This window comes from Bidens hawaiensis, unplaced genomic scaffold, assembly GCF_021521415.1.
Source record: "Bidens hawaiensis isolate Kalapana, Puna unplaced genomic scaffold, B.hawaiensis_p1.1 tig00006913_1, whole genome shotgun sequence".
Classification (NCBI taxonomy): domain Eukaryota; kingdom Viridiplantae; phylum Streptophyta; class Magnoliopsida; order Asterales; family Asteraceae; genus Bidens; species Bidens hawaiensis.
The window spans coordinates 415,847-442,284 of NW_027491474.1; the positions used below are offsets into that span (position 1 = coordinate 415,847).

Consider the following 26,438-nt stretch of genomic DNA (forward strand, 5'->3'; position numbering starts at 1 on the left):
TCCTTTTGTATAACACTTAACATATTAATAAGCTCTTAGTGGGAAAAAGGTCACCTAACCGCATAGAGTAAATTAACATGTTGAGGTAATATTGGCATAAAATGGGAAAAAGGTCACCTAACCGTTTGTATGTTAATATTACAAGTTGATACAAGTAGGACGACTTAAATTAGAACCATGTGAAGAGGGTCACCCAAGCATGGGGTCTAATAGGTGTTGATGGGATAAACATGCCAACACGAAATATGATTTCGAACCGGTCCCATAAATTCTAGAAGTTGCAAAAGGGTTTGCAATTGTTATGAATAACTACCTTGATAAACCGACAATGGGAAAAAGGTCACCTAACCGGAGTCGGGTTTATCGTTGGATTCTAGATTTTAATTATTAATTATATTTGCATATATAAAAAGGGTATTAATAATTAAAAGGTAAAACACTAAAATGAACTTAATTAAAATTCTGCAGATGGCCGCACACGTCGACGACAACATAATCCCTAACGTCCAAAACGTATCTCTCCGATCTATTCTCGCTAAAGACCGTCTTAACCACAATAACTTTTCGGATTGGTTCCGAAATTTAAGGATTGTTCTAAAACAAGAAAAATTATATCATGTTTTGGAAACACCTATCCCCGAAGAACCGGAAGAGGGAACTGAGGTCGAATACATGAATTGGGTCAAACTCACGGAAGATTCCATTCAAGTATCATGCCTCATGTTGGCGACTATGGTTCCCGAAATCCAAAAGGATTTCGAAAACCATAATGCGTACGACATGATTACTCAACTTAAGGAAATGTTCCTTAAGCAATCGAGAGTGGAAAGGTTCGAAACGGTTCGAGCCTTGCATGCATGTAGAATGGATGATAATCAACCAGTTTCAACTTATGTACTTAAGATGAAAAGTTACATTGATCGCCTCGCCAAGCTCAATTGTCCCATCTCAAAAGAGCTAGCAACGGATTTGATCCTTAACTCTTTGTCGAAAAGGTTCGACACTTTCGTGTTAAATTATAACATGAACGGGTGGGACAAAACCATTGGAGAACTTCACTCAATGCTTAAAACAGCCGAGGCGAGCATGGGCAAAAGGGTTTTACCCGTGTTTGCGATCAATGAAGGTAGATCCAAGAATCGATCTCAACCCAATCTTAAGGCTAAGGTAGCAAAAAGAAAGGGTCCCCCTATGCATCTTAAGGGTAAGGGCAAATCACCGGTTATGGCAAAGAAACAAAAGGTTATGGAACCGAGGGGTCATAAGGATGATCCTTGTTTTGGTTGTGGGGAGACCGGACACTGGAAACGCAATTGCCCGGTCTACCTAAAAGAGCTAAAAGACAAGAGGAATGCGGCGCATACCTCGGGTAATGTCTTTATGATTAATGTTGAGCTAAATCTTATTTCTTCTAACACATGGGTATTGGATACTGGATGTGGAACTCATATTTGCAATTGGTTGCAGGGGTTCAAAAAGAATGAAGACTTAAAGAAGGGCGAAGTGAATCTTTTCATGGGCAACGGTGCAAGAGTACACGTGGTCGCTAGAGGAGACTTCACTTTATCACTTCCAAGTGGTTTGGAAGTTGTTTTAAAAAATGTTTTGTATGCTCCTAGTTTGACTAGGAACATTATTTCTGTGCACCTTCTTAGACAATGTAACTTTGACTTTAAATTTGTAAGATCGGAAATGCATGTGTCATCTAATGGTATCTTTTATTTTAAAGCTGTACCAAACAACGGTATTTATGAATTGGTTCATGATAATACCTCAAATAGCTCATTATATCAAACTTCTACTAAAAGACTCAAAAAGGGTTTGAGTGATTCCTACATTTGGCATTGTCGCCTTGGACACATAAACAAGAATCGTATAAATACTCTCCAAAAGAAAGGTCTTTTGAAAACAAACGAGTTAGGTTCGTTTGATGAGTGTGAATCTTGTATTCAAGGCAAGATGACCAAAGAGCCTTTCAAAGGTACAAATGAAAGGGCTAAGGATTTGTTAGGTATCATACATACGGATGTATGCGGACCTTTCAAGCCAACTAGTAGGAATAGTGAAAGGTACTTCATTACCTTTACCGACGATTTTAGTCGATATGGGTATGTTTATCTAATGAAACACAAACATGAAGCCTTTGAAATGTTCAAAGAATTTCAAAATGAAGTGCAAAATCAGCTCAACCGAACAATCAAGGTACTCCGCTCTGATAGAGGAGGCGAATACCTAAGTGATACCTTTCAAAGTCATCTTAGAGATTGTGGAATTATTTCACAGCTCACTCCTCCTGGAACTCCTCAACATAACGGAGTATCCGAGAGGAGGAATCGAACACTGTTGGACATGGTTCGATCAATGATGGCACGAAGCTCACTACCGCCATCATTTTGGGGATATGCGCTACTCACAGAGGCTCGTATTTTGAATATGGCCCCGACCAAAAAGGTGGATCGAATACCCTATGAAGTGTGGCATGGAAAGGTTCCATCCTTTTCATATTTAAGGGTATGGGGATGCATAGTTTATGTTAAACGTGACACCCCAAATAAGCTTGAGGCTCGATCCATCAGGTGTGTCTTCATAGGATACCCAAAGGATGATATAGGATATATATTCTATGATCCTAGTGAACAAAGAGTGTTTGTTTCACGCAAAGGATACTTCTTAGAAACTAGGTTCCTTATGGAATGACCTAGTGAAAAGAGAGTGGAACTTGAAGAGGTTCAAGAATCACTGGATGATACACAGTTGGTCGATACTAGCTTTCAACACGAGGATGTTGAAGATGATCAAATGGTTGATCATACACACGTTGCTCGCAGATCTAGTAGGGTTAGTCAACCTCCCAAGAGATATGGATTTCTTGTGGATGATTGCTACTTGGTCGATTCGGATGAACCGATCTCCTACAAAGATGCTATGTCACAACCTGATTGTGACAAGTGGCTTGAAGCCATGAGCGCCGAGATGCAATCCATGCACGATAATCAAGTTTGGGAATTGGTTGATCGTCCACTTAACTCCAAACTGGTTGGATGTAAGTGGGTCTTCAAAAAGAAGACCGATATGCATGGAAATTTAGATACTTACAAAGCTCGACTTGTCGCAAAAGGTTTCACGCAAACTCAAGGGATTGATTATGATGAAACCTTCTCGCCAGTCGCGATGCTTAAGTCGATCAGGATATTGTTTGCCATTGCAGCTCATTTTGATTATGAGATATGGCAAATGGATGTCAAGACCGCTTTTCTAAATGGATATCTTGAGGAAGATGTCCATATGGTTCAGCCTGAAGGTTTTGTCGATCCATCTAATCCTGATAAAGTTTGTAAGTTAAAGAAATCAATCTACGGGTTGAAACAAGCATCACGGATGTGGAATCATCGTTTTAATGAAGAAATCAAAGCGTTTGGTTTCGTCCAAAACGGTGATGAGGCGTGTGTGTATAAATGGGCTAGTGGGAGTATAATCATGTTCCTTATTTTGTATGTCGATGATATACTTTTATTTGGAAATGATATACCAAGTATGGAAAACGTTAAAGCGTGGTTAAGTAGTCGTTTCTCAATTAAGGATCTTGGAGAAGCGACATATATCTTGGGAATAAAGGTCTATAGGGATAGACAAAGGAAATTGATCGGACTCAATCAAAGTGCGTACATTGATAAAATCCTAAAGAGGTTTAGGATGGAAAACTCTAAGAAAGGTTTGGTGCCTATTCCTAGAGGAACCGTATTAAGCTCATCCCAAAGTCCTAGCTCTAAGGAAGAGCAGGATAGGATGAAGCATGTTCCTTATGCTTCGGCAATAGGATCTATCATGTATGCAATGATGTGCACTAGACCGGATGTCTCGTATGCTTTAAGCATAACAAGTAGATACCAGCACAACCCAGGTGACAGTCATTGGATGGCTGTCAAGAATATATTAAAATACCTTAGAAGGACTAAGGATATGTTTTTAATATATGGGTCTGGTGAGGAGGAACTCGTCGTAAAGGGTTACGTGGATGCGAGTTTCCAAACTGACCGAGATGATTCTCGGTCACAGTCGGGATATGTTTTCATCTTAAATGGAGGCGCTGTCTCTTGGAAGAGTTCGAAGCAGGATGTTGTCGCGTTATCCACTACAGAATCTGAGTACATCGCCGCTTCAATGGCAGCCCAAGAGGCTGCATGGATGAAAAAGTTCATCATGGATCTAGGGATTATCTCTTCCATTCAGGAGCCCCTAGAGATATTCTGTGACAATGAGGGTGCTATTGCACAGATCAAGGAACCTCGTGCTCATCAGAAAACGAGGCACATTGAGCGCAGATTCAACTACATAAGGGATGAAGTTGAAAAGAGAAAAATATGTATTCATAAAGTTCATACCGATCAAAATATTGCGGACCCACTCACGAAGCTCCTCGATAGGCCAAAGCATGAGGGTCATGTTTGTGCATTAGGACTTCGGTATTCTAGTGAGTGGATTTAAATCCGTGTTTAGTGTTTGTATAAGAACGAATGTAATGGGTATCTCATGAAATTAATTAAGTTTTAATTATTAAATGAGTTATGTTCTAATTTTGCATGTTTAATCCATGAATGACTTATGTTATTCTAAACGTCCGTAGTCGATCATGCTTGTGGGAACAAGTATGAAGGTAAGACTATTATGAACCCGGATTGGTTGATATTCATGTGATGAATATAAGGCATAGGTTTGCCACCAAGGTTCATAGATATTTGTGGGATACAAATATTGGACATGATCCGCTCTCAAGGATCACTGCATGGAGTTAGTGCAACTGATCATAAGTAATCCTTGAGTAAAGGCGAGTATCATTGTGTCCTTTGACCTGAGATGCATATTGGATCTGGCTTTTCATCAAGTCTGATAACTTGACTCTCTTCTTTGTTTTTCGGTAACACGATGACATAAAAGAAAGAGCTCAGATATCATACGAGATGTCAACAAGGATGTATGCAGTCAAGATGGAATTTGTTCCTCTTATGTGTTGAGAGTTTAGATGTCTAAGGCCTGTTAAGTTAAATCAATGAGAGAATGATCAATCTGTGTCTCTCCGATTTGACAGGACATCTAGAAACAAAGGGATGTAGTGATAAGACTTACCTATATCATATCAAGTATGGACTTGAAGGGGATGATGTTATTGAATGGCACTTAGTCAAACATACTAGGGGTGGTGACCTGTTGTTAGGCGGTATTCACCATTAGCATTAACTTCCTATGAGTCTCGTGCAAGTGGGAGATTGTTGGAATATCGTATGCCCGAGACACATAATTAAGTTAATGTGGCTAGTTATGTTTGATCCAAGTCGGGTCATACCCAATAACGAGTTAGACACACACCAATTATGTATTTGTTAAGATAAGATCTATAAGACAAATACAGAACACGACACTTTCAGAAAAATGGGTTTCTGAATAATTACTTGAAAGTATTAAATAATTAATTGGTTAATTTATTTATTTAAATAATTATTATTGGAATGATTATTTAACTATGTATTCTTTTATAAAATGGTTTATAAAAGATGGGGTGTTTATATATTTTATAAAGTATAGAATATATAAAATAAATAAAAAAAAAAAAAATAATAATAATAATAATGTTGGGGCCGGTTTTGGGTGGGCCCCACACCCCACCAACTTGGTCATATTGTCAACATGCAAAAAGAGATTGAGTGTGGACTTGTATATAACTAAATCTTATGTATGCATGTGAGTAATCAAGTTCTTACAACTTTCAAGTAACCATTTTGAAAAACAACACCCATTCTCTCTTTCTCTCTAGCTCACGGCCAAAGAAGAAAGATTTCGGGTCTCGGGTTTTTCGTGTTCAAGCTCCCTAGCATAGCTCGGTGCGTGTTGGAGGCTCGGGGTATATTCCGTTTGAGGGTTTTTCTTTGAAAATCTAGCATTCACATCATCATCTTCTTCAACATCCACTAAACTCTTAAAGGGTTAAGATTGTAAGTGTTTATATGCTTTGATAGTTTAGTTGTTCCCGTATCATTTGATCCTAGCTTCGGGTTTCTAGTAAATAGATTATTGGTAATCTTGAAATGAATAAACTAGGTTGTTCATATGTTTAGTTTGTCTATCACGTTTCCGCATATATTATAACTAGTTAATCGGTTAACTAAGTTTGTTAAATCCTATAGAAACCCAACACTTATTACGTTACGTTTTGTATTTGTTATATTATAATTGTTACTAACAAAGGCCCAATGGGCCGGGGGGTTGTGGAGGTAACCGCTAAGGTTAGGGTTTTAGAATGATGGCTATGGAACTCCTATATAAAGAGCCATCATCTTTCATTTGAAGGGATCCTCTCTTGGAGACTCTCTTGGCCTCCACCACTTTTGTGTCTGTAAAAAAGAGGAAACTCTTAGCAGTCACCTCCACTCCCCTGTCTTCTATGACTGGTCTCGAGCAATTGGAGAAGAAGACCGAGATGTGGGTTCGTTCGTGTTCAAAACCGGAGAACATCCTTTCGACCCAGGCGGGGTTGAATCCATGTTTCTTCATTGGCGCCATCTGTGGGACGCGACAACGAACCTCGTCTCTGATTTCTTTTTCGACCCCTAGATCTGTTACTTGGAAGATGAGAAAGGGTGATAAGGTTAAAAACCGTCTCAGATCTGCGAGTTCTTTCCAAAACCTACCTGATTTGAACGGTTAAAACCTTTAAATCTATGACGATTTTCGCTAGATCCGTCAACGATATCCAGATCTACGATATTTTGAAGGTAAAAAATCTCTATAAAGGATATTATACGTAGATTCATACGAATTCTCACAATTTTAGATATGCACGATTACCAAAAAGCGGGTACAAAAAGAAACACTAGTTAAACCCAAGGGTTAGTGGCCTATCCCCCAGGTTGGTGTCTAGTCTTTCTCACGATGGGTTGTACGTAATCTAGCTGGTATGAGTGTAAGCTCCTGCAAAACAGAACACCGTGAGCTTGTTACGAGAAAGGAGTAGGGGGTCTTCTCGTAACCACCCTCCGGCGTGAGAATCAGTATTGATGAATGAATAAGTATAAGTAATTGCAATGCACTAGTGAGTGTTCTCACTCTAACGTTCGATCCCCTTACCGTTGAGGTGTGAGTTCTGTTTATCCCCTTACCACCTACGGTGGTAGGAATTCCACCAATCGTGGAGCACCCACGTGCGCTTGGGAGGCTAGTGGGTAAAGTAGTTAACTGATAGTGACCTTTATACTATGTTGTACTGTTATCCATGTGTCCTATTCCTTGAGATACTTCCCTTTTGTACCATACTTATGAAGATCTTTGGCGCTACATTTCCCAAGGTGTCAGGGAATGTTTGATGCTTGACCGGCTTCACCTTGGCGCCTATGGTAGCGCTTTGGCACTTGGGTGGGTCTAGTACACTACCTCTTCATCCTTTTTATCATTTGTATTCGCATTTATTACAGGAGTAATATTAATAACCGGCTATTTTAATCGACCTCCACCACAAAAACTCTCTATGAATTCTTTGGTAGATTTTTCCCCAACCCTGTCATGGTCACCGTTGAACCGCCTTTGTACGGATACAACTTTTCTTTACCGAAGCATTGCTGCATCTCAGTTCCTTTAAAAACTTTTATTACCGGTGACGACAGTGGCGGTGGCGGAACATTATTTATGGTGATAAAAGAACGGCTATCACCGAACGACGTCGGAACACCATAGTAACACCTCTTGATTAATGGAAGTAAACCTCTGGCAACTAAATCGTATTGTTTCGCACCAACTTGTGTAATCTTTTTGTAGGTCATTATCAAAGAATGTAGAGGATGTAATCGAATTAATTGAATTATTGATTGATTTGGTAATCAAGAAGATTTAAAACAGTTATGTGAATGAATGAATTGAATTGATTGAATCTAGTAATCAAGAAGAAGATGGAAAACAGTAGTTACAGAGTGAAATGGTTTATTATCTATCTAAGAGCATTCTCAACTGATCCCTTATCAGTATTGATGAATGAATAAGTATAAGTAATTGCAATGCACTAGTGAGTGTTCTCACTCTAACGTTCGATCCCCTTACCGTTGAGGTGTGAGTTCTGTTTATCCCCTTACCACCTACGGTGGTAGGAATTCCACCAATCGTGGAGCACCCACGTGCGCTTGGGAGGCTAGTGGGTAAAGTAGTTAACTGATAGTGACCTTTATACTATGTTGTACTGTTATCCATGTGTCCTATTCCTTGAGATACTTCCCTTTTGTACCATACTTATGAAGATCTTTGGCGCTACATTTCCCAAGGTGTCAGGGAATGTTTGATGCTTGACCGGCTTCACCTTGGCGCCTATGGTAGCGCTTTGGCACTTGGGTGGGTCTAGTACACTACCTCTTCATCCTTTTTATCATTTGTATTCGCATTTATTACAGGAGTAATATTAATAACCGGCTATTTTAATCGACCTCCACCACAAAAACTCTCTATGAATTCTTTGGTAGATTTTTCCCCAACCCTGTCATGGTCACCGTTGAACCGCCTTTGTACGGATACAACTTTTCTTTACCGAAGCATTGCTGCATCTCAGTTCCTTTAAAAACTTTTATTACCGGTGACGACAGTGGCGGTGGCGGAACATTATTTATGGTGATAAAAGAACGGCTATCACCGAACGACGTCGGAACACCATAGTAACACCTCTTGATTAATGGAAGTAAACCTCTGGCAACTAAATCGTATTGTTTCGCACCAACTTGTGTAATCTTTTTGTAGGTCATTATCAAAGAATGTAGAGGATGTAATCGAATTAATTGAATTATTGATTGATTTGGTAATCAAGAAGATTTAAAACAGTTATGTGAATGAATGAATTGAATTGATTGAATCTAGTAATCAAGAAGAAGATGGAAAACAGTAGTTACAGAGTGAAATGGTTTATTATCTATCTAAGAGCATTCTCAACTGATCCCTTATCAGTATTGATGAATGAATAAGTATAAGTAATTGCAATGCACTAGTGAGTGTTCTCACTCTAACGTTCGATCCCCTTACCGTTGAGGTGTGAGTTCTGTTTATCCCCTTACCACCTACGGTGGTAGGAATTCCACCAATCGTGGAGCACCCACGTGCGCTTGGGAGGCTAGTGGGTAAAGTAGTTAACTGATAGTGACCTTTATACTATGTTGTACTGTTATCCATGTGTCCTATTCCTTGAGATACTTCCCTTTTGTACCATACTTATGAAGATCTTTGGCGCTACATTTCCCAAGGTGTCAGGGAATGTTTGATGCTTGACCGGCTTCACCTTGGCGCCTATGGTAGCGCTTTGGCACTTGGGTGGGTCTAGTACACTACCTCTTCATCCTTTTTATCATTTGTATTCGCATTTATTACAGGAGTAATATTAATAACCGGCTATTTTAATCGACCTCCACCACAAAAACTCTCTATGAATTCTTTGGTAGATTTTTCCCCAACCCTGTCATGGTCACCGTTGAACCGCCTTTGTACGGATACAACTTTTCTTTACCGAAGCATTGCTGCATCTCAGTTCCTTTAAAAACTTTTATTACCGGTGACGACAGTGGCGGTGGCGGAACATTATTTATGGTGATAAAAGAACGGCTATCACCGAACGACGTCGGAACACCATAGTAACACCTCTTGATTAATGGAAGTAAACCTCTGGCAACTAAATCGTATTGTTTCGCACCAACTTGTGTAATCTTTTTGTAGGTCATTATCAAAGAATGTAGAGGATGTAATCGAATTAATTGAATTATTGATTGATTTGGTAATCAAGAAGATTTAAAACAGTTATGTGAATGAATGAATTGAATTGATTGAATCTAGTAATCAAGAAGAAGATGGAAAACAGTAGTTACAGAGTGAAATGGTTTATTATCTATCTAAGAGCATTCTCAACTGATCCCTTATCAGTATTGATGAATGAATAAGTATAAGTAATTGCAATGCACTAGTGAGTGTTCTCACTCTAACGTTCGATCCCCTTACCGTTGAGGTGTGAGTTCTGTTTATCCCCTTACCACCTACGGTGGTAGGAATTCCACCAATCGTGGAGCACCCACGTGCGCTTGGGAGGCTAGTGGGTAAAGTAGTTAACTGATAGTGACCTTTATACTATGTTGTACTGTTATCCATGTGTCCTATTCCTTGAGATACTTCCCTTTTGTACCATACTTATGAAGATCTTTGGCGCTACATTTCCCAAGGTGTCAGGGAATGTTTGATGCTTGACCGGCTTCACCTTGGCGCCTATGGTAGCGCTTTGGCACTTGGGTGGGTCTAGTACACTACCTCTTCATCCTTTTTATCATTTGTATTCGCATTTATTACAGGAGTAATATTAATAACCGGCTATTTTAATCGACCTCCACCACAAAAACTCTCTATGAATTCTTTGGTAGATTTTTCCCCAACCCTGTCATGGTCACCGTTGAACCGCCTTTGTACGGATACAACTTTTCTTTACCGAAGCATTGCTGCATCTCAGTTCCTTTAAAAACTTTTATTACCGGTGACGACAGTGGCGGTGGCGGAACATTATTTATGGTGATAAAAGAACGGCTATCACCGAACGACGTCGGAACACCATAGTAACACCTCTTGATTAATGGAAGTAAACCTCTGGCAACTAAATCGTATTGTTTCGCACCAACTTGTGTAATCTTTTTGTAGGTCATTATCAAAGAATGTAGAGGATGTAATCGAATTAATTGAATTATTGATTGATTTGGTAATCAAGAAGATTTAAAACAGTTATGTGAATGAATGAATTGAATTGATTGAATCTAGTAATCAAGAAGAAGATGGAAAACAGTAGTTACAGAGTGAAATGGTTTATTATCTATCTAAGAGCATTCTCAACTGATCCCTTATCAGTATTGATGAATGAATAAGTATAAGTAATTGCAATGCACTAGTGAGTGTTCTCACTCTAACGTTCGATCCCCTTACCGTTGAGGTGTGAGTTCTGTTTATCCCCTTACCACCTACGGTGGTAGGAATTCCACCAATCGTGGAGCACCCACGTGCGCTTGGGAGGCTAGTGGGTAAAGTAGTTAACTGATAGTGACCTTTATACTATGTTGTACTGTTATCCATGTGTCCTATTCCTTGAGATACTTCCCTTTTGTACCATACTTATGAAGATCTTTGGCGCTACATTTCCCAAGGTGTCAGGGAATGTTTGATGCTTGACCGGCTTCACCTTGGCGCCTATGGTAGCGCTTTGGCACTTGGGTGGGTCTAGTACACTACCTCTTCATCCTTTTTATCATTTGTATTCGCATTTATTACAGGAGTAATATTAATAACCGGCTATTTTAATCGACCTCCACCACAAAAACTCTCTATGAATTCTTTGGTAGATTTTTCCCCAACCCTGTCATGGTCACCGTTGAACCGCCTTTGTACGGATACAACTTTTCTTTACCGAAGCATTGCTGCATCTCAGTTCCTTTAAAAACTTTTATTACCGGTGACGACAGTGGCGGTGGCGGAACATTATTTATGGTGATAAAAGAACGGCTATCACCGAACGACGTCGGAACACCATAGTAACACCTCTTGATTAATGGAAGTAAACCTCTGGCAACTAAATCGTATTGTTTCGCACCAACTTGTGTAATCTTTTTGTAGGTCATTATCAAAGAATGTAGAGGATGTAATCGAATTAATTGAATTATTGATTGATTTGGTAATCAAGAAGATTTAAAACAGTTATGTGAATGAATGAATTGAATTGATTGAATCTAGTAATCAAGAAGAAGATGGAAAACAGTAGTTACAGAGTGAAATGGTTTATTATCTATCTAAGAGCATTCTCAACTGATCCCTTATCAGTATTGATGAATGAATAAGTATAAGTAATTGCAATGCACTAGTGAGTGTTCTCACTCTAACGTTCGATCCCCTTACCGTTGAGGTGTGAGTTCTGTTTATCCCCTTACCACCTACGGTGGTAGGAATTCCACCAATCGTGGAGCACCCACGTGCGCTTGGGAGGCTAGTGGGTAAAGTAGTTAACTGATAGTGACCTTTATACTATGTTGTACTGTTATCCATGTGTCCTATTCCTTGAGATACTTCCCTTTTGTACCATACTTATGAAGATCTTTGGCGCTACATTTCCCAAGGTGTCAGGGAATGTTTGATGCTTGACCGGCTTCACCTTGGCGCCTATGGTAGCGCTTTGGCACTTGGGTGGGTCTAGTACACTACCTCTTCATCCTTTTTATCATTTGTATTCGCATTTATTACAGGAGTAATATTAATAACCGGCTATTTTAATCGACCTCCACCACAAAAACTCTCTATGAATTCTTTGGTAGATTTTTCCCCAACCCTGTCATGGTCACCGTTGAACCGCCTTTGTACGGATACAACTTTTCTTTACCGAAGCATTGCTGCATCTCAGTTCCTTTAAAAACTTTTATTACCGGTGACGACAGTGGCGGTGGCGGAACATTATTTATGGTGATAAAAGAACGGCTATCACCGAACGACGTCGGAACACCATAGTAACACCTCTTGATTAATGGAAGTAAACCTCTGGCAACTAAATCGTATTGTTTCGCACCAACTTGTGTAATCTTTTTGTAGGTCATTATCAAAGAATGTAGAGGATGTAATCGAATTAATTGAATTATTGATTGATTTGGTAATCAAGAAGATTTAAAACAGTTATGTGAATGAATGAATTGAATTGATTGAATCTAGTAATCAAGAAGAAGATGGAAAACAGTAGTTACAGAGTGAAATGGTTTATTATCTATCTAAGAGCATTCTCAACTGATCCCTTATCATCATCTCTATAATTATACTAAGAAAACTACATTTCTCTCTTCTGTTTAATTAGATAATTTTTTTTATACTTTAATCATTACAGTTTTATCTCTTCAACCTATAATTTACAAAAAATCATTACATTTTCCCCAAATTTCCAAAAAATAATTATCTTTTCTCTCTTCACGCTATAATTTACACTCGCAACTACTCAAAACCCCACCCTATAATTTACAAACTCCACTCATAAAATTTTGAGGGATCGGATGAGAATGCTCTTAAAAGTAATTAAAATCAAAGCTCAGTTCTTAATAAGCCCGGACTAACTAGCATTAACAAAAAAAAATTTACATCTTAGTCCCACAAGTTTGGAATTATAACAAATGGATCCTTCAACTTTCTAACATGAATGATGTATGTGAAGAAAGAAAGAATTTACATCTTAGTCCCACAAGTTTGGAATTATAACAAATGGATCCTTCAACTTTCTAACATGAATGATGTATGTGAAGAAAGAAAGAATGTACCAATGAGAATGCTACAACCGAAATATCATTCATAACCACAACAACTTTACGTAATAATTAAAATATTCAAATAAAAGTATAGTTATTAATAATTTGTATGAGTGGGCATTAATTATTTCGGGAATGAAATCACAGTTAGATTCACATAAATAAACCAAAACGAAAAAAAAAATGATTTTCCGATGTTTATAGACTTGTTTTTACTTTGTTTAATTTTATATTATCATTTTTCAATTCGCTTTGTCTAGCCATGGAACCCTACCCTTGGACGTTTTACGGCATGTGGTATATCAGTCGACAATATGACTTTATAGAAAAAGTGGTGTCCTAATAGAATGATCATAACCCCTAGCTTTCAATCATTACAAAAGTATAAATTAATTCTTATAATTTAAATTAAATATAATAGGTGATTGTTAAAGTTTGTGAGGATATAAAGGGATGGTTGGAGGATTAAAGGGGGCGGGGGAACCCCATAGCACCCCAGGGTTAATGTTCTTGACGCTACGGGGCGTTATATGCCCTTCCAAAACGTCACATTATCTTAGGTAACCCAACTTTTGACTTTTGCAATAATATAGCTTGTGAATTATTTAAGGTTAAAACTTTTACTTTTTTCTTTTTCATGTGTTTAGTGTTCAAATCCTATGGGTAACCCAAAAACGGTGACACGGTGTATTTAAAGCGGTTCCAAAAATAATAATAATAATAAGCTTCAAGACGTCAAGGACATAGGAAAAACATTGGCCCATAACTTTTGAATTGCTTTTTTTAAAAGAAAAAATAAAATACTAATGAGCTTCTATTTAGTGTGGGCCTCCCTCTTTAAAAATGTCCATTGAACAGCTATGAGGGGCGTGCGTAATTGCGTACAATGTTGAACACAGTTGTGACACTATTAAATAACAATATTAAAATTAATTTATTTAAATTTAAAGTATTTAAGTTTAAAGCAAAGAAATTACATTAATAAAAGAAACACTTAAATAATCTTGTCCAATTATTGTTGTAACCTAAGTCTAGTGTCCTTATCGAACTTCGTTATCTAATAATCGTACCTGTAACATATATAAAAAAATAATGTCAACTAAATGGATAGTTGGTGAGTTCACACAAGTTTTTGATATATATAATATAAAACCATACAATTCAATGAATAAGTGTAAATCGCGCAAGTAAGGTCCTTTTCAGTTGGTAACAACCAACATACTCAGATAATCGCAAGTAAGGTCCCTTTCGGTTGATAACAACCAACGTACCCAGGTAATCAAAAGTAAGACCCTTTTCAGTTAGTAACAACCAACGTACTTAGATCGGGGGTCCATTTTTCACTCATAACAAAATAGTCATGAGTGCAAAGGGGGCTTATGATCATACTTATCACTTGAAATTGAAATTGAAGCAAGTAGTTAAATAAACACACAAGTCCATGATACGAATTGTAGTTTGAAAATGAATAACTAAGTAATTATCTGGATAGGATATATATGCTACTCCCAAAGTATAAAAGCGCTAAAATGGTGGTGTGAGAAACTCACTTTTGATATTGAAGCGGAAATAAGAATAAAAGCTGAAAATACGTCAAAGGAACCTCACAAACTATAAATAAAAATACAAAAATTTAAATATTAACTAACAGAATTATTAAAGTTAACTAGTTTAATTTTTTGGAATATGCATTATATTATTATAACTTTTACTATTTTATGGTAGGGGTGACAAATGTGACCCACTAGGTTGAATGAGTTGTAATAAAATATATATAATTGATCAGAATGGGTCAAACTAAAAAAAAATGATTGAAACGGGTCAAAATGGGTTGACATTTCTTAAGTTTTTTTTATTGAAACCGATTGCATTCATGTCTCTTTGATGATAATTTGTACATGTGCCGATACTATTATTGGCGTTTACAGTTTATTTTTTGGATTTAGTTTGGGGCTGTAACGAGTTCAACCGGTACCGACCAAACTTGTGTCGTGATGCTAGACTGTCGCTATCTAGTCAAAAACAATTAAATCAAGATCCTAATCCCCTAAGCAAGCTAGGGTAAGTAGGGTGTCGAACCACGAGGAGTATGTGGTCAGTGTAAAGTGTAAACGATTCCCAACATTATGAAGTAATTCAATTAAAGTGCTGATCACACTAGCAAACAGTTTGATTTTATAATGGCTAAACAAATAATCAAAAATTCAATCAATCAACAAAGCAAATCACACCCAGGAATCCAAGTACGTAACCTAACAGCAAACTCATGCAACTTAACAGATAAACTATCTTGTGTCAACTACAGACTAACTAACCGGTTAAACCTTAGGTATCCAAGTTTTCGGGTTCTTGTGCTTCTATGCAAGCTAGATACAGGTCCTATATCACAAACCAAGCAAGTTTCATCAACATGGCACCCTCTTAACTTAGGGTTTCGGCTAGGGTATAAAACCGACTTTTGAACCGTAAAAACGTCGTTTAAACCCTCTAATCCGTGTTTATGGCAAAAAAACTATCAAACCAGGTTCCTAACCATGTGTATGATCAAAACATGTTTATGGACCATTTTTAAAATTTTTATATGGTTAGGAATGATTTTTGGCAATTAAACCATGTTTATATGATATTAAACACACTCTAATATGTATAAAAATTGATTAAAATGGAAAAATACCTAATTTTCTTGAGGGAAACCTGAAGAACAACAAAGAAGTGGTCTGGTTTCTGGAAAATTATATCTAAGCTTTTTTATATAGTAAATTAGCTTTTGAACCCGTGTATTACACGGGATTCGTCAAATAATAAAAATAAATAAGGTCCTTTATTTGAAAGAAATGAACAAAATTAAAGGTAAAAAGAAAATAAAATATATAGTACAAATAATAGTAAGTCTATAATCTTAAATTTGCAAATTAGAAAAAATCTCTTTATGTATAACATTTGCCAAAATTGTTTTAACCTATTACCCATGGATAGTTATGATGAGTGAGATGAGAGTTAGAGAATTAGAAGTTAAATTATAATTTATTTGTTAAAATTGTTTTGACCCGTGACCTATTGATATGTAGAATAAATAAGATGAGGAATTAGAGAATTATAAATAAAATCATAACCCATTTGTCAAAATTATTTTGACCCATAACCCATGGAGAGATAGGATGTATGAGATGAAAGATTAGAAAATAAATTATAATCCATTTGTCAAAATGGTTTTGGCCCGTAACCCATGAATATGTAGAATAAATGAGAAGAGAGATTAGAATAAGAATGAATGTGAGATTGCCACGTCATCTCCAACATTTTCTTTTTTTAGTATTATTAGATTAGATGTTTCTTAAATGGGGGGTAATACCCCTTTAACGTACGGAATGAATTTTGGGCCCTTTTGGGCCCATTTTGGCCCAACTCCTGTATTTGCAAGCCCATACGTGAAATGTCGAGTCCAAATTTATTTCGGGTTCGGTTTCTAACGCGAAAAATCTATCGGGTACAACAAACAGCGCGAAAACGAGTGTTTTTCGGCTATTTTTGTATAAATTTATAAAAACATAGTATACGTTTGTAAATTCGAAAATATTTTCACGGATCGCTTAAAACATTTTAAATAAGTGTTTGGTAAGTATTTTTCGGCTTAACGGATGATACAATGCTTGGTTTGTAACTATCTTTCGTGTTTAAATCTATAGCGGGTAGTTAAACGAGCATGTTTTCGTTTAACTTGTTTGCTATCAAACTAAGGCCATAATACTTATATATTAGCTTATATTAAACGTATATCACTTATAGATGCCCCCCCCCCTCGATTAATCGTTCGTTCGTTACGTAATAAGTGTTTAATCGTTAAATCGGTAACTGTATATTAGGGTGTACCTGGTTTTGGCTCAAATGACTTAGCTAAACCGGTTGTATTCATGTCAACACACTGAGTTCACAGGTTAACTCATTTACTTATACGCTCTTTAAAAATATGTTTCATGTAATAATTTAACCTAGTTAGGTATTTTTTTTATACCAAACTATGCTAGTTTAAACATGCATGCTCCAAAGAAGAAATTTAATATGCAAATTTACAATATTAAATGCAAAAAGAAAAGAAAAATAATAACTTTTTTAGGTTAAACTCCATAAGTAATGATTAATGTTCTTCAAAGAGACATTTTTCTCACATGATCATCACCCATTTTAGTAAAAACTAAAAAGTATGCGTAATGGATATGCCCTTTAATGCCTTTCAATCATTATCATTTAAGATATATGCGAGGTTTATTGTAAAAACGTTCATGCCCTTATAAAACCTCATAATGTCCTTGAGGGGTGATGTAGAGGCTTTATCCACCCATATAATGTCACATTACATATGACCTTAAACAAATCGTGTTTAGATCAACCCGCAAATATACATGATGTATTTAAGTTTATACGTGTCACAAGTTTCGGGTTCATGTTGTGTTCGGCTTGACATAGTTTGGATTAGAAGTAGTCCAATTTAGTCTACTTTCACTTTTAATACTTTATAAAATTAGTAATGATACCAAAATCATCTATTCATAAAAGCAAAAGTGGATCTAAAGTTCACATATTTAAAACAACATAATCAAGAAACACAAATAAAGATTCCAAAGCTCATACATTTATTCAACTTTTAATCAAACCATACAACTTAAAAGTATGAAAAATTTGTTTGAATTCAAATAATAATGCAGCTTAGATTAGATGTGATGTATTATTATTACCAAAGGTTCCCACGTGTGAACTTCAAATGAATGTTGCTAACATACGCACCCCATCCTCTGAGCTTCTTCACTGCCATTAATGCAGTTCACAGGTACAGTAACACTTACCTCCATTATTGGATCATTTCACTTTGTCTTACAACAAATAAAATAAAATACCCATTATTATTATTATTGAAACTTGCAATTTCTTCTACATTTCAAGCTCTTGTCGTTACCACAAGGGTTTGTTTAAGCTAATTTTGCTCTTCAAAACCCTAATTTTTTAGGGTTTGTGTGTATTTTGTATTTGCTCTTCAAAAGCCCTAATTTTAGTTTTTTTTGGTTTGGTTTGGCTTAGTTTGATTCAGCAAAAATGTTTGCTTTTTCTCGGAAAGGAAAGAAGCCTGGAAGGTGAGGGTTGTTTTCTTGTTGAATTATACATACAAACAAATGTATATATGCATCAGTTGTGTGTACTTGTTTACAAGTTTGTATTTTGATGTGTGTTTGTGTAAATGTATATGTGTATATAGCACCCTGATGGCCAAACACAAAATATTGAATCTTGATTTACAAAATGTTTAGGAATTACTGAGATTACATTGCTAGAAAGTGTTTTACTTTATGATTTTGTACTGAAATCTTTAAAAACAGATATAAAAAACTTAAAAGTGATAACAATTTCTTGTATATATGCACCAGCTGTGTGTATTTGCTTACAAGATTGTATTTTGATGCATGTTTGTGTAAATGCTTAGGTGTGTATAGTGATTGTTTGTTGATAGTTTTACTCTGTTGTGAAGTTATACAGACTAAAATAATATTAGAACACAAAATCTTGAATCTTAGGTTCTATCATTATGCCCTGTATCTATACATCAGTTGTGTGTATTTGTTTACAAGATTGTATTTTGATGTATGTTTATGCAAATGCATATGTGTATATAGTGGTTATTTGTGGTAGTTTGACCCTGATGTGAAATTATACAGACCAAAATAAAGTTAGAGCACATCAGCTTGAATGTTGAATCTTGATTCACAAAATGTTAAGAATTACAGAGATTACATAACTAGAAAGTGTTTTACTTTATGATTTTGTACTAAATCCTTTAATGCAGCTATAAAAGACTTAAATTGAAACAGTTTTTTGTATCTATACATCAGTTGTATGTATTTATTTACAATTTTGTATTTTTGATGTATGTTTATGCAATGCATATGTGTATATAGTGATTATTTGTTGGTAGTTTGACCCTGATGTGAAATTATACAGAGAAAATAAAACAAGAACACAAAAGCTTGAATCTTGAATCTTAGGTTCTATCATTATGCCCTGTATCTATACATCTGTTACGTGTATTTGTTTTTAAGATTGTATTTTGATCATTTGATGTATGTCTATGCAATGCATATGTGTATACAGTGATTATTTGTTGATAGTTTGACCCTGATATATTTATACCGACCAGAATAAAATCAGAACACAAAATATTGAATCTTGAATCTTAGGTTGATAGGTTCTATCATTATTCATTATACCCTGTATCTATACATCAATTGTGTGTAATTGTTTACAAGATTGTATTTTGATGTATGTTTATGCATATGCGTACAGCGTATATAGTGATTATTAGTGGATTGGTTGACCCTGACATGGAATGATACAGACCTAAATAATATTAGAACACACAAGCTTGCATCTTGAATCTTGATTCACAAAATGTTTAGAATTACTGAGATTACATGACTTGAAAGTGTTTTACTTTGACATTGCACTAAAATCTTAAAAAAAGCAATAAAAAACTATAATTTTTAACAGTTTCTTGTAACTTGTAATTAATTGGATTTTAATTTTCTGTATAGTAAAAGTTAAGCTTTTGGAGCTCAGGGTGTGTGTGTGTGTGTATAAATTTTAATGTATGTTTATGCAATGCATATGTGTATATACTGATTATTCATTGATAGTTTGACCCTGTTGTGAAATCATACAGACCAAAATGTTAGAAACAAAAGCTTGAATCTTGAATCTTGATCCACAAAATGTTAAGGAATTACTGAGATTGACTAGAAGTGTTTTACTTTATGACTTTGCACTAAAATCTTTAAAACCAGCTATAAAAAACTAAAACTTAACAGTTTCTTGTAATTTGTGTTTAATTGGATTTCAACTCTGTGTAGAGTAAAAGTTCAGCTTACAGACTCTGCTCAGGGTATGCGTAGTCCTATTCGGCACCCCAAGCGCACAATTAATTCAAATGTAAGAAGTTAATTCAAATTGTTGTCTTAAAAGTATCAAACACTGCAGATATATTATGTTTGATATTTGTTTTTGGGTGCAAACAAAACAGGGCGGTGATGCTACAACTGCAATTAATGATTCTGATGATTATAATCGTGCACTCGAGCTAGAAAATTCGATTTCTGGAAACAGTGAAGGATGGAAAAAGATTTCAACTACTGGAGATAAACCCACACCTAGATTCAATGTAATACATTCTATAATATCTCTTTTATGGATTGCGGTGAGGTGGTGGTAAAATGGGTGGGTTGGTAGGCCTGTAAAGAATCGAACATTCAGTGAACCGTGTGGCAAGAAGTTTATTTATTTAGTGAATGGACATGAAAACATGTCTCATTCGTTCAGTTATATTCGTTCGTTTAAACACGCTTACGTTCGTTCGTCAACACGTTTATGTTCGTTCGTTTAAACATGTTTATATTCATCCGTTTACGTTCATTTACTAACATTGTTAATATATTCATTAAAATATTTTAGGCCCATTATAACTTAGTAGTAGTTTTAATAACTTTTTGTGCCCAACACGTTCACATTTACTTTTAATTGGTTTTAACTAAGTTATGTTCGTGCATCTATGTTCTATTATGTTCATTCGTTTATGATCTGAACCATTTCTTTATACTGTTAAATAACGAACATAAATGAACAAGAACTTGTTCATTTTCTTAATGAACCATCACGACCAAAAAACCCCGTTCGTTTTGTTCTTCGTGTTCGATTGTTTGTTCAGTTAAAGTTAAGCGAATGAACACGAACAACATGTTCGTTCAGGTCGTTTACAAGCCCAGTGGGTTGGGTGACTGGTCATAAAGGGTAATTTTTTGTATGCGCTGTCGCGCTGAAATGGGTCGGGTCAGATTGGGTTGACCCGGAACGGTTTCTAGCCAAGAATGTTATTTATCTTTTAGTGATCAGCATGCCAAATATGCTGTGTTTTTTATGAAAACGGAAACATAAGCCCAATTGACCCATTTTAGATAAACGGGTCGTAAAGGTTACCTCTAAGTTTAACACACAATCCTAATAATAGTAATAATAATCATCATTATACCGTTTTACCCTTTGTTCTTGAATAGCATGCAGCAGCTGTAATCGGAAAGAAAATGATTGTTGTTGGTGGTGAATCTGGAAACGGGCTATTAGAAGATGTGCAAGTAATATTTTTTTGTTGCCTTTTTTGTTTCTAAATTACAAGAATCATATTATCATCAGGTGTGTGTTTATTTCAGGTTCTCAATTCTGAGAATTTTTCATGGACAACAGCTTCATCAAGACTATACCTTTCACCATCAAGTCTTCAACTAAAGATTCCCGCATGCAAGGGTCATTGTTTGGTATTATTATTACCTTTTATTATTGATGAATTAAACATTCCAAACTAATATTATTATGTGAAGATTAAACTTTTTTTTTCGTGTATATTAGGTGCCTTGGGGGAAAAAGGTGCTTTTAATTGGAGGGCGAACAAACCCACCTAGTGATCGAGTATCAGGTTGTTTAAACTTTAATCTAACAAATTCACCATTTTTTAAGTTTTAAATGGTTTGGAAATTTGTAATTTGTTTTATAAAGGTGAAAAAGTCTTATAATAAAACTTGTTTTTTGCAGTGTGGGCATTTGATGTAGAAACAGAGTGTTGGTCACTTGTGGAAGCAAAAGGAGATGTCCCGGTAAGTTTTCAATCATATTTGCAACATCTGGTTAAACGACCAGGGGTAATGGGTCAAAAGGGCTTGGTCCTACTTGCAAACATTTCCCTATTTGTTTTTTAGTTTTAAAACTTATAAACGTGTTATATATGATTGTGAAACTATATTACTTTAATAATCTTTTTTTTAATAAAATGATTAAGAAGGTTTATGCATATATATATTTAGGATGGCTTTCAACCTGTTTGACCTTTCTTTCTGTTTTGATTTAAAGTTCTAAACTTTCATTTGTTTTGAGGGATTTTATAATGTCACTAAAATTCCTGTCACTACAGATTGCACGCAGTGGTCACACTGTCGTCAGAGCCGGTTGCCATTTAATTTTATTTGGAGGTGAAGATATTAAGAGAAGAAAATTAAACGATTTACATATGTTCGATCTTAAATCACTCACATGGCTTCCTCTTCATTGCCAGTAAGAATCTTTTGTTAATAGTTACTATTAACACATGGATTTTGTATCTTTAAATATGGGCTAGTTTTGCATGATTTAATCCATAGAGTTATATATATTAACAAAAGGGTCCATTTTTACAAATTTACGGACTAATCATGCAAAAAGAAGAATCTTTTTATTATTCGTTTCACAAAGTTGAAGCTTTTCATATAACTTTGTAAGGGGAGCTGGACCTTGTGCAAGATGTAACCATGTGGCAGCTCTTTATGATGATAAATTGCTTCTAGTATTTGGAGGAACTTCGAAGTCAAAGTCTTTGAATGATTTGTACTCCCTTGACTTTGAGACGGTCAGCATAAATATCCAAAAGCTGATTATAGTAGTGAATTATAAAGATCAGTTCTTTCATAAAACATGCACATTTTATGTTTCAGATGATGTGGTCAAGAATTAAGATACGTGGTTTCCATCCATCACCTCGAGCTGGTTGTTGTGGAGTATTGTGTGGGACAAAATGGTATATTGCAGGCGGTGGTAGCAGAAAAAAACGTACGTTTTTTAAGCCAAGTTAATAAAATGGTAGATTTATAAAAACTGAACGAAAAAGTCCAATGGCTTCATAACAAATATGTCCTTTTTTTTATTAAGCCCCTAAAGTTTGTACAAAGGACGCTTTCGTTAAGTTTTTAAAGTTCAGTGACTTAAAGCTGAAGATATAAATTACGAGTTGTTTTTCACTTTAATTTTGTAACACAACATCAACTTATAGAAGAATCCCCTAAAGATAAAAAAAAGTTCATGACTTTTGTGTATATTATGTTTCTTGATATACTTTTATAATTATCTTTAACAGGGCATGGAGAGATATTAGCTTATGATATTTTAAAACTAGAGTGGTCTGTTGTACACACATCATCTCAACAATCTATCACTACCAACAAGGTAATTGTTTCTTAATTTTAATTTTATTATTTGTGATTTGTCTTTTTTCTTTTTTGCAACTTCACTGAACAATACTCTCTTTTTATAGGGCTTTAGCCTGGTTCATCTACAAGAGAAGGAAACGGATTATTTGGTTGCATTTGGAGGTCTAAAGAAGGAGCCGTCAGACCAGGTATAAAAAATCTTCAATATGAAAAATATTTTTGAAAATTTTCACAAAGTAAAGGGTTTGTTACACCAGAATGCAACTTTTGCCTTTTTTATCATTGTATGTAACATATAAAGTTTTTACCATTATATGCAAGTAACCTCATATAGCTCATTATCAAAGAACCGGTGCCACATCACTATTTTACCTGCTATAGAAGGTTACTTAGATGCAATGGTAAAAAGTTGAAAGTAAGTTATATACATTGAAATTAGTTACATTTTGGGTTACTTTTCCCAAACTTTATTTGATTTACCTTTTTTATTTTTCAAATAACTAGAAATACACCATTTATTGGAAGTTTATTTTAGCGAGCTCGGCTCATAAAGCTCGAGCTCGACTTGTGACTTTGTGAGTAGTTTTCCAAACTCAGGCTCGGCTTGTGAGTAGCTAATCAAGCTTGGGTTTGGCTCATTTTAATATGTGTACATTATTATCTAATTTTTATATATACTTTATTAGAATTTTTATATATAACACGAAGCATGTTATTTAGTTATTATTTCATAATTTTACATATAATAATAATCATATATAAATTTATGGTAGAAAGTCATATGAAAGTATGTAACTCATTCTGTTCCTACACGCCAACCAAACAATTAATAGTTTCTCATATCCTGATGGCCCGTTTAAATATCTAAAAATATTAATTCTATTAAAGGTTGAAGTACTAGTGCTGGATAAGAGTGAATCATCTACAAGTCGAAGAATGACATTCCCATCAGAAAAACGCTCTTCGTCTATGGGACCCGCAGTCGGTTCGGTTGGCAGCTTCGGGAGACAAAATCTAGCATCAGTAATTGAACATGGTTCGGGTAGGAAATCTTTGTCTGAATCTTTGTTGGTGGATTCAAATCCTGGTAATGTTTCACAAAGGAAAGACCAAGTTGATGATGATGCATCAACGAAACTAGCAAGATGTTTGGAAGATGAACGATCCGCATTGGTAATTTTGTTTTTATTTTAGTCTATTCTTTTATGTGGATTTCAATATAAAACATGAGAAAAGTAAAATATCGTTAATAATAGTAATTATCAAAAAAGGTAAAAAAAATTCTAGACCTTTTTAAAAAAAAATAAAGACGAAAATCCCAATTCAAAATTTCAGGGACTTTATCTTTGCATGATCGAAAATCCCAAATTCAAAATTTCAATCTTTTAAATGTTTAGGCAAAGTACTTTATAGTTAATTTATGATTATAATAAACTCAGGGGCTCTTATCGATAAGTTAATAGATTTTACGGTGTTTAATCTTGCAAAAATAAAGTACAAGGACTTATGTGCAAATGACACAAAAGTCCGAGGGCTTCTTTGACAATTTCTTTTAATAAGATCATCTAATTAGTAATTACCCATCTTTTTAGGAACAAATGTTCTTTTTGATTTTTTCATATATATTTTTTTTAAAATAATTTGAATGTCACTTTAAAAGCGCACACCTATAAATTATTTGTTTAATTTTAGCCGCTGGAGCAAACAAGAAAACAATCAGCCGAAGAATTGATGGTGGAACCCGAAAACTTAGTAAAAGACGAAAAAGAAAGAAATGACGATAACACATCATTCCAAGAAACCGATGGAAAATCAGGGTTTTTCACGGGATCTTCAAGTATATACCAACTATATGAAATAAAAATGTCGGCTTTAATGCGAAAGAATGGGATTCTTGAAGGCCAGTTAGCAGCTGCATTGGCGGGCCGAGAAGCTGCAGAAAAAAATCTTGCATCTGTTATAAAAAGCCGACAGGAAGTTGAAAAAAGATTAAACGACACTTTGAAAGATATGGAGTTGATGAAAGAGAAATTAGTTTTGGTGGAAATGGCACAAGAAGAAGCAAATAGTTTGTCAAATATTGTACATTCTGATCATGTGAGGCTTGAGCATGATGTTGCTTTTTTAAAGGCGGTTTTGGATGATACACAAAAGGTATTTTTGAGGCGTTACATTTTTGTTTGACTATAACAGTTTTTTTTAACTTTTTGTTTTTTAAAAAGCAACAGAGATTTTGGGTTTATAGTTATTATATTAGACCTGTTAGTTAACAAAAGTCCATATTTCGTTTATGCAGGAATTGCATTCAACCAGAGGAGTCCTCTCGGGCGAAAGAGCGCGGGCTTTTCAGCTCCAGGTACACACTTTTGATCATTCTAATAAATAGTAAAAAAATGTAGAAATAACAAATCAAAAAGAGCTTAAATTCGTGTTTTTGTTCATACGATTTGGCCAGAGTTGCCATTTTAGTCCACGTGACTAACGTCTGAGTCTTCTGTTAAGTTTGCCGTGATTTGACCAAAATGCCTTTAATACTAAAAACTAGTTAAAAAAATATTTTATTAAACAAAAAATGTGTACGTTTTCTATGCAAATTTTATACCCATGAAGTGAAATGACTTAACTGGTAATGTATATGTATGATTGTGCATGCCACATGCAAGGTTGAAGGGCATTTTATGTATTTCATGTTTAAGGATACATGAGACGCGATATATGTTTGGCAGGTTGAAGTTTTCCATTTGAAGCAAAGATTGCAGTCGATGGAGAATCGAGCGCCTACTCCTAGAAAACCATTTCATGGATGATTTAGTTCTTATAACACAACCATGGTTTTGTAAGATCTTGATGTAAATTTCTACTTGTAATTGGTCCAAACATCAAATTTGAAGGTAGTATTTATGTTATGCTATGTTATGTTTTTATTTATTTATTTTTTTTGTGTAACTAGTAATGAGGACCCGCTCGTTGCGCGGGTCGTAGAAAGTTACATAAAATACTATCTGCAAAACATCATATAAGTCGAAACAAATTAAACCAACTGAGTTGGAAATCTTAAATGTTAAACGCTCCAGAC

At 35.3% G+C, this 26,438-nt stretch overlaps 1 protein-coding gene and 1 long non-coding RNA gene across 3 annotated transcripts in view; one reads left to right on the forward strand and one right to left on the reverse strand.

The window, feature by feature from the left end:
• Positions 1-26,438, reverse strand: part of LOC143633908 (uncharacterized) — a 254,244-nt gene that overhangs the window by 87,394 nt on the left and 140,412 nt on the right. The window lies entirely within an intron of this gene.
• Positions 18,055-26,290, forward strand: LOC143633898 (acyl-CoA-binding domain-containing protein 6). Of its 2 annotated transcripts, none has more exons than XM_077102112.1 (17): positions 18,055-18,141; positions 18,390-18,442; positions 20,210-20,288; positions 20,380-20,517; positions 21,407-21,484; positions 21,560-21,664; positions 21,756-21,822; positions 21,939-22,000; positions 22,315-22,454; positions 22,659-22,785; positions 22,871-22,985; positions 23,290-23,378; positions 23,467-23,550; positions 24,251-24,535; positions 25,055-25,516; positions 25,659-25,718; positions 26,089-26,290. In XM_077102112.1, the coding sequence occupies exons 2-17, from the start codon at positions 18,405-18,407 to the stop codon at positions 26,167-26,169; spliced, it is 2,010 nt and encodes a 669-aa protein (XP_076958227.1). In that variant the 5' UTR covers positions 18,055-18,141; positions 18,390-18,404; the 3' UTR covers positions 26,170-26,290. The 2 variants fall into 2 exon arrangements, with proteins under 2 accessions (XP_076958227.1, XP_076958226.1); XM_077102111.1 differs by having other exon boundaries at positions 18,072-18,146.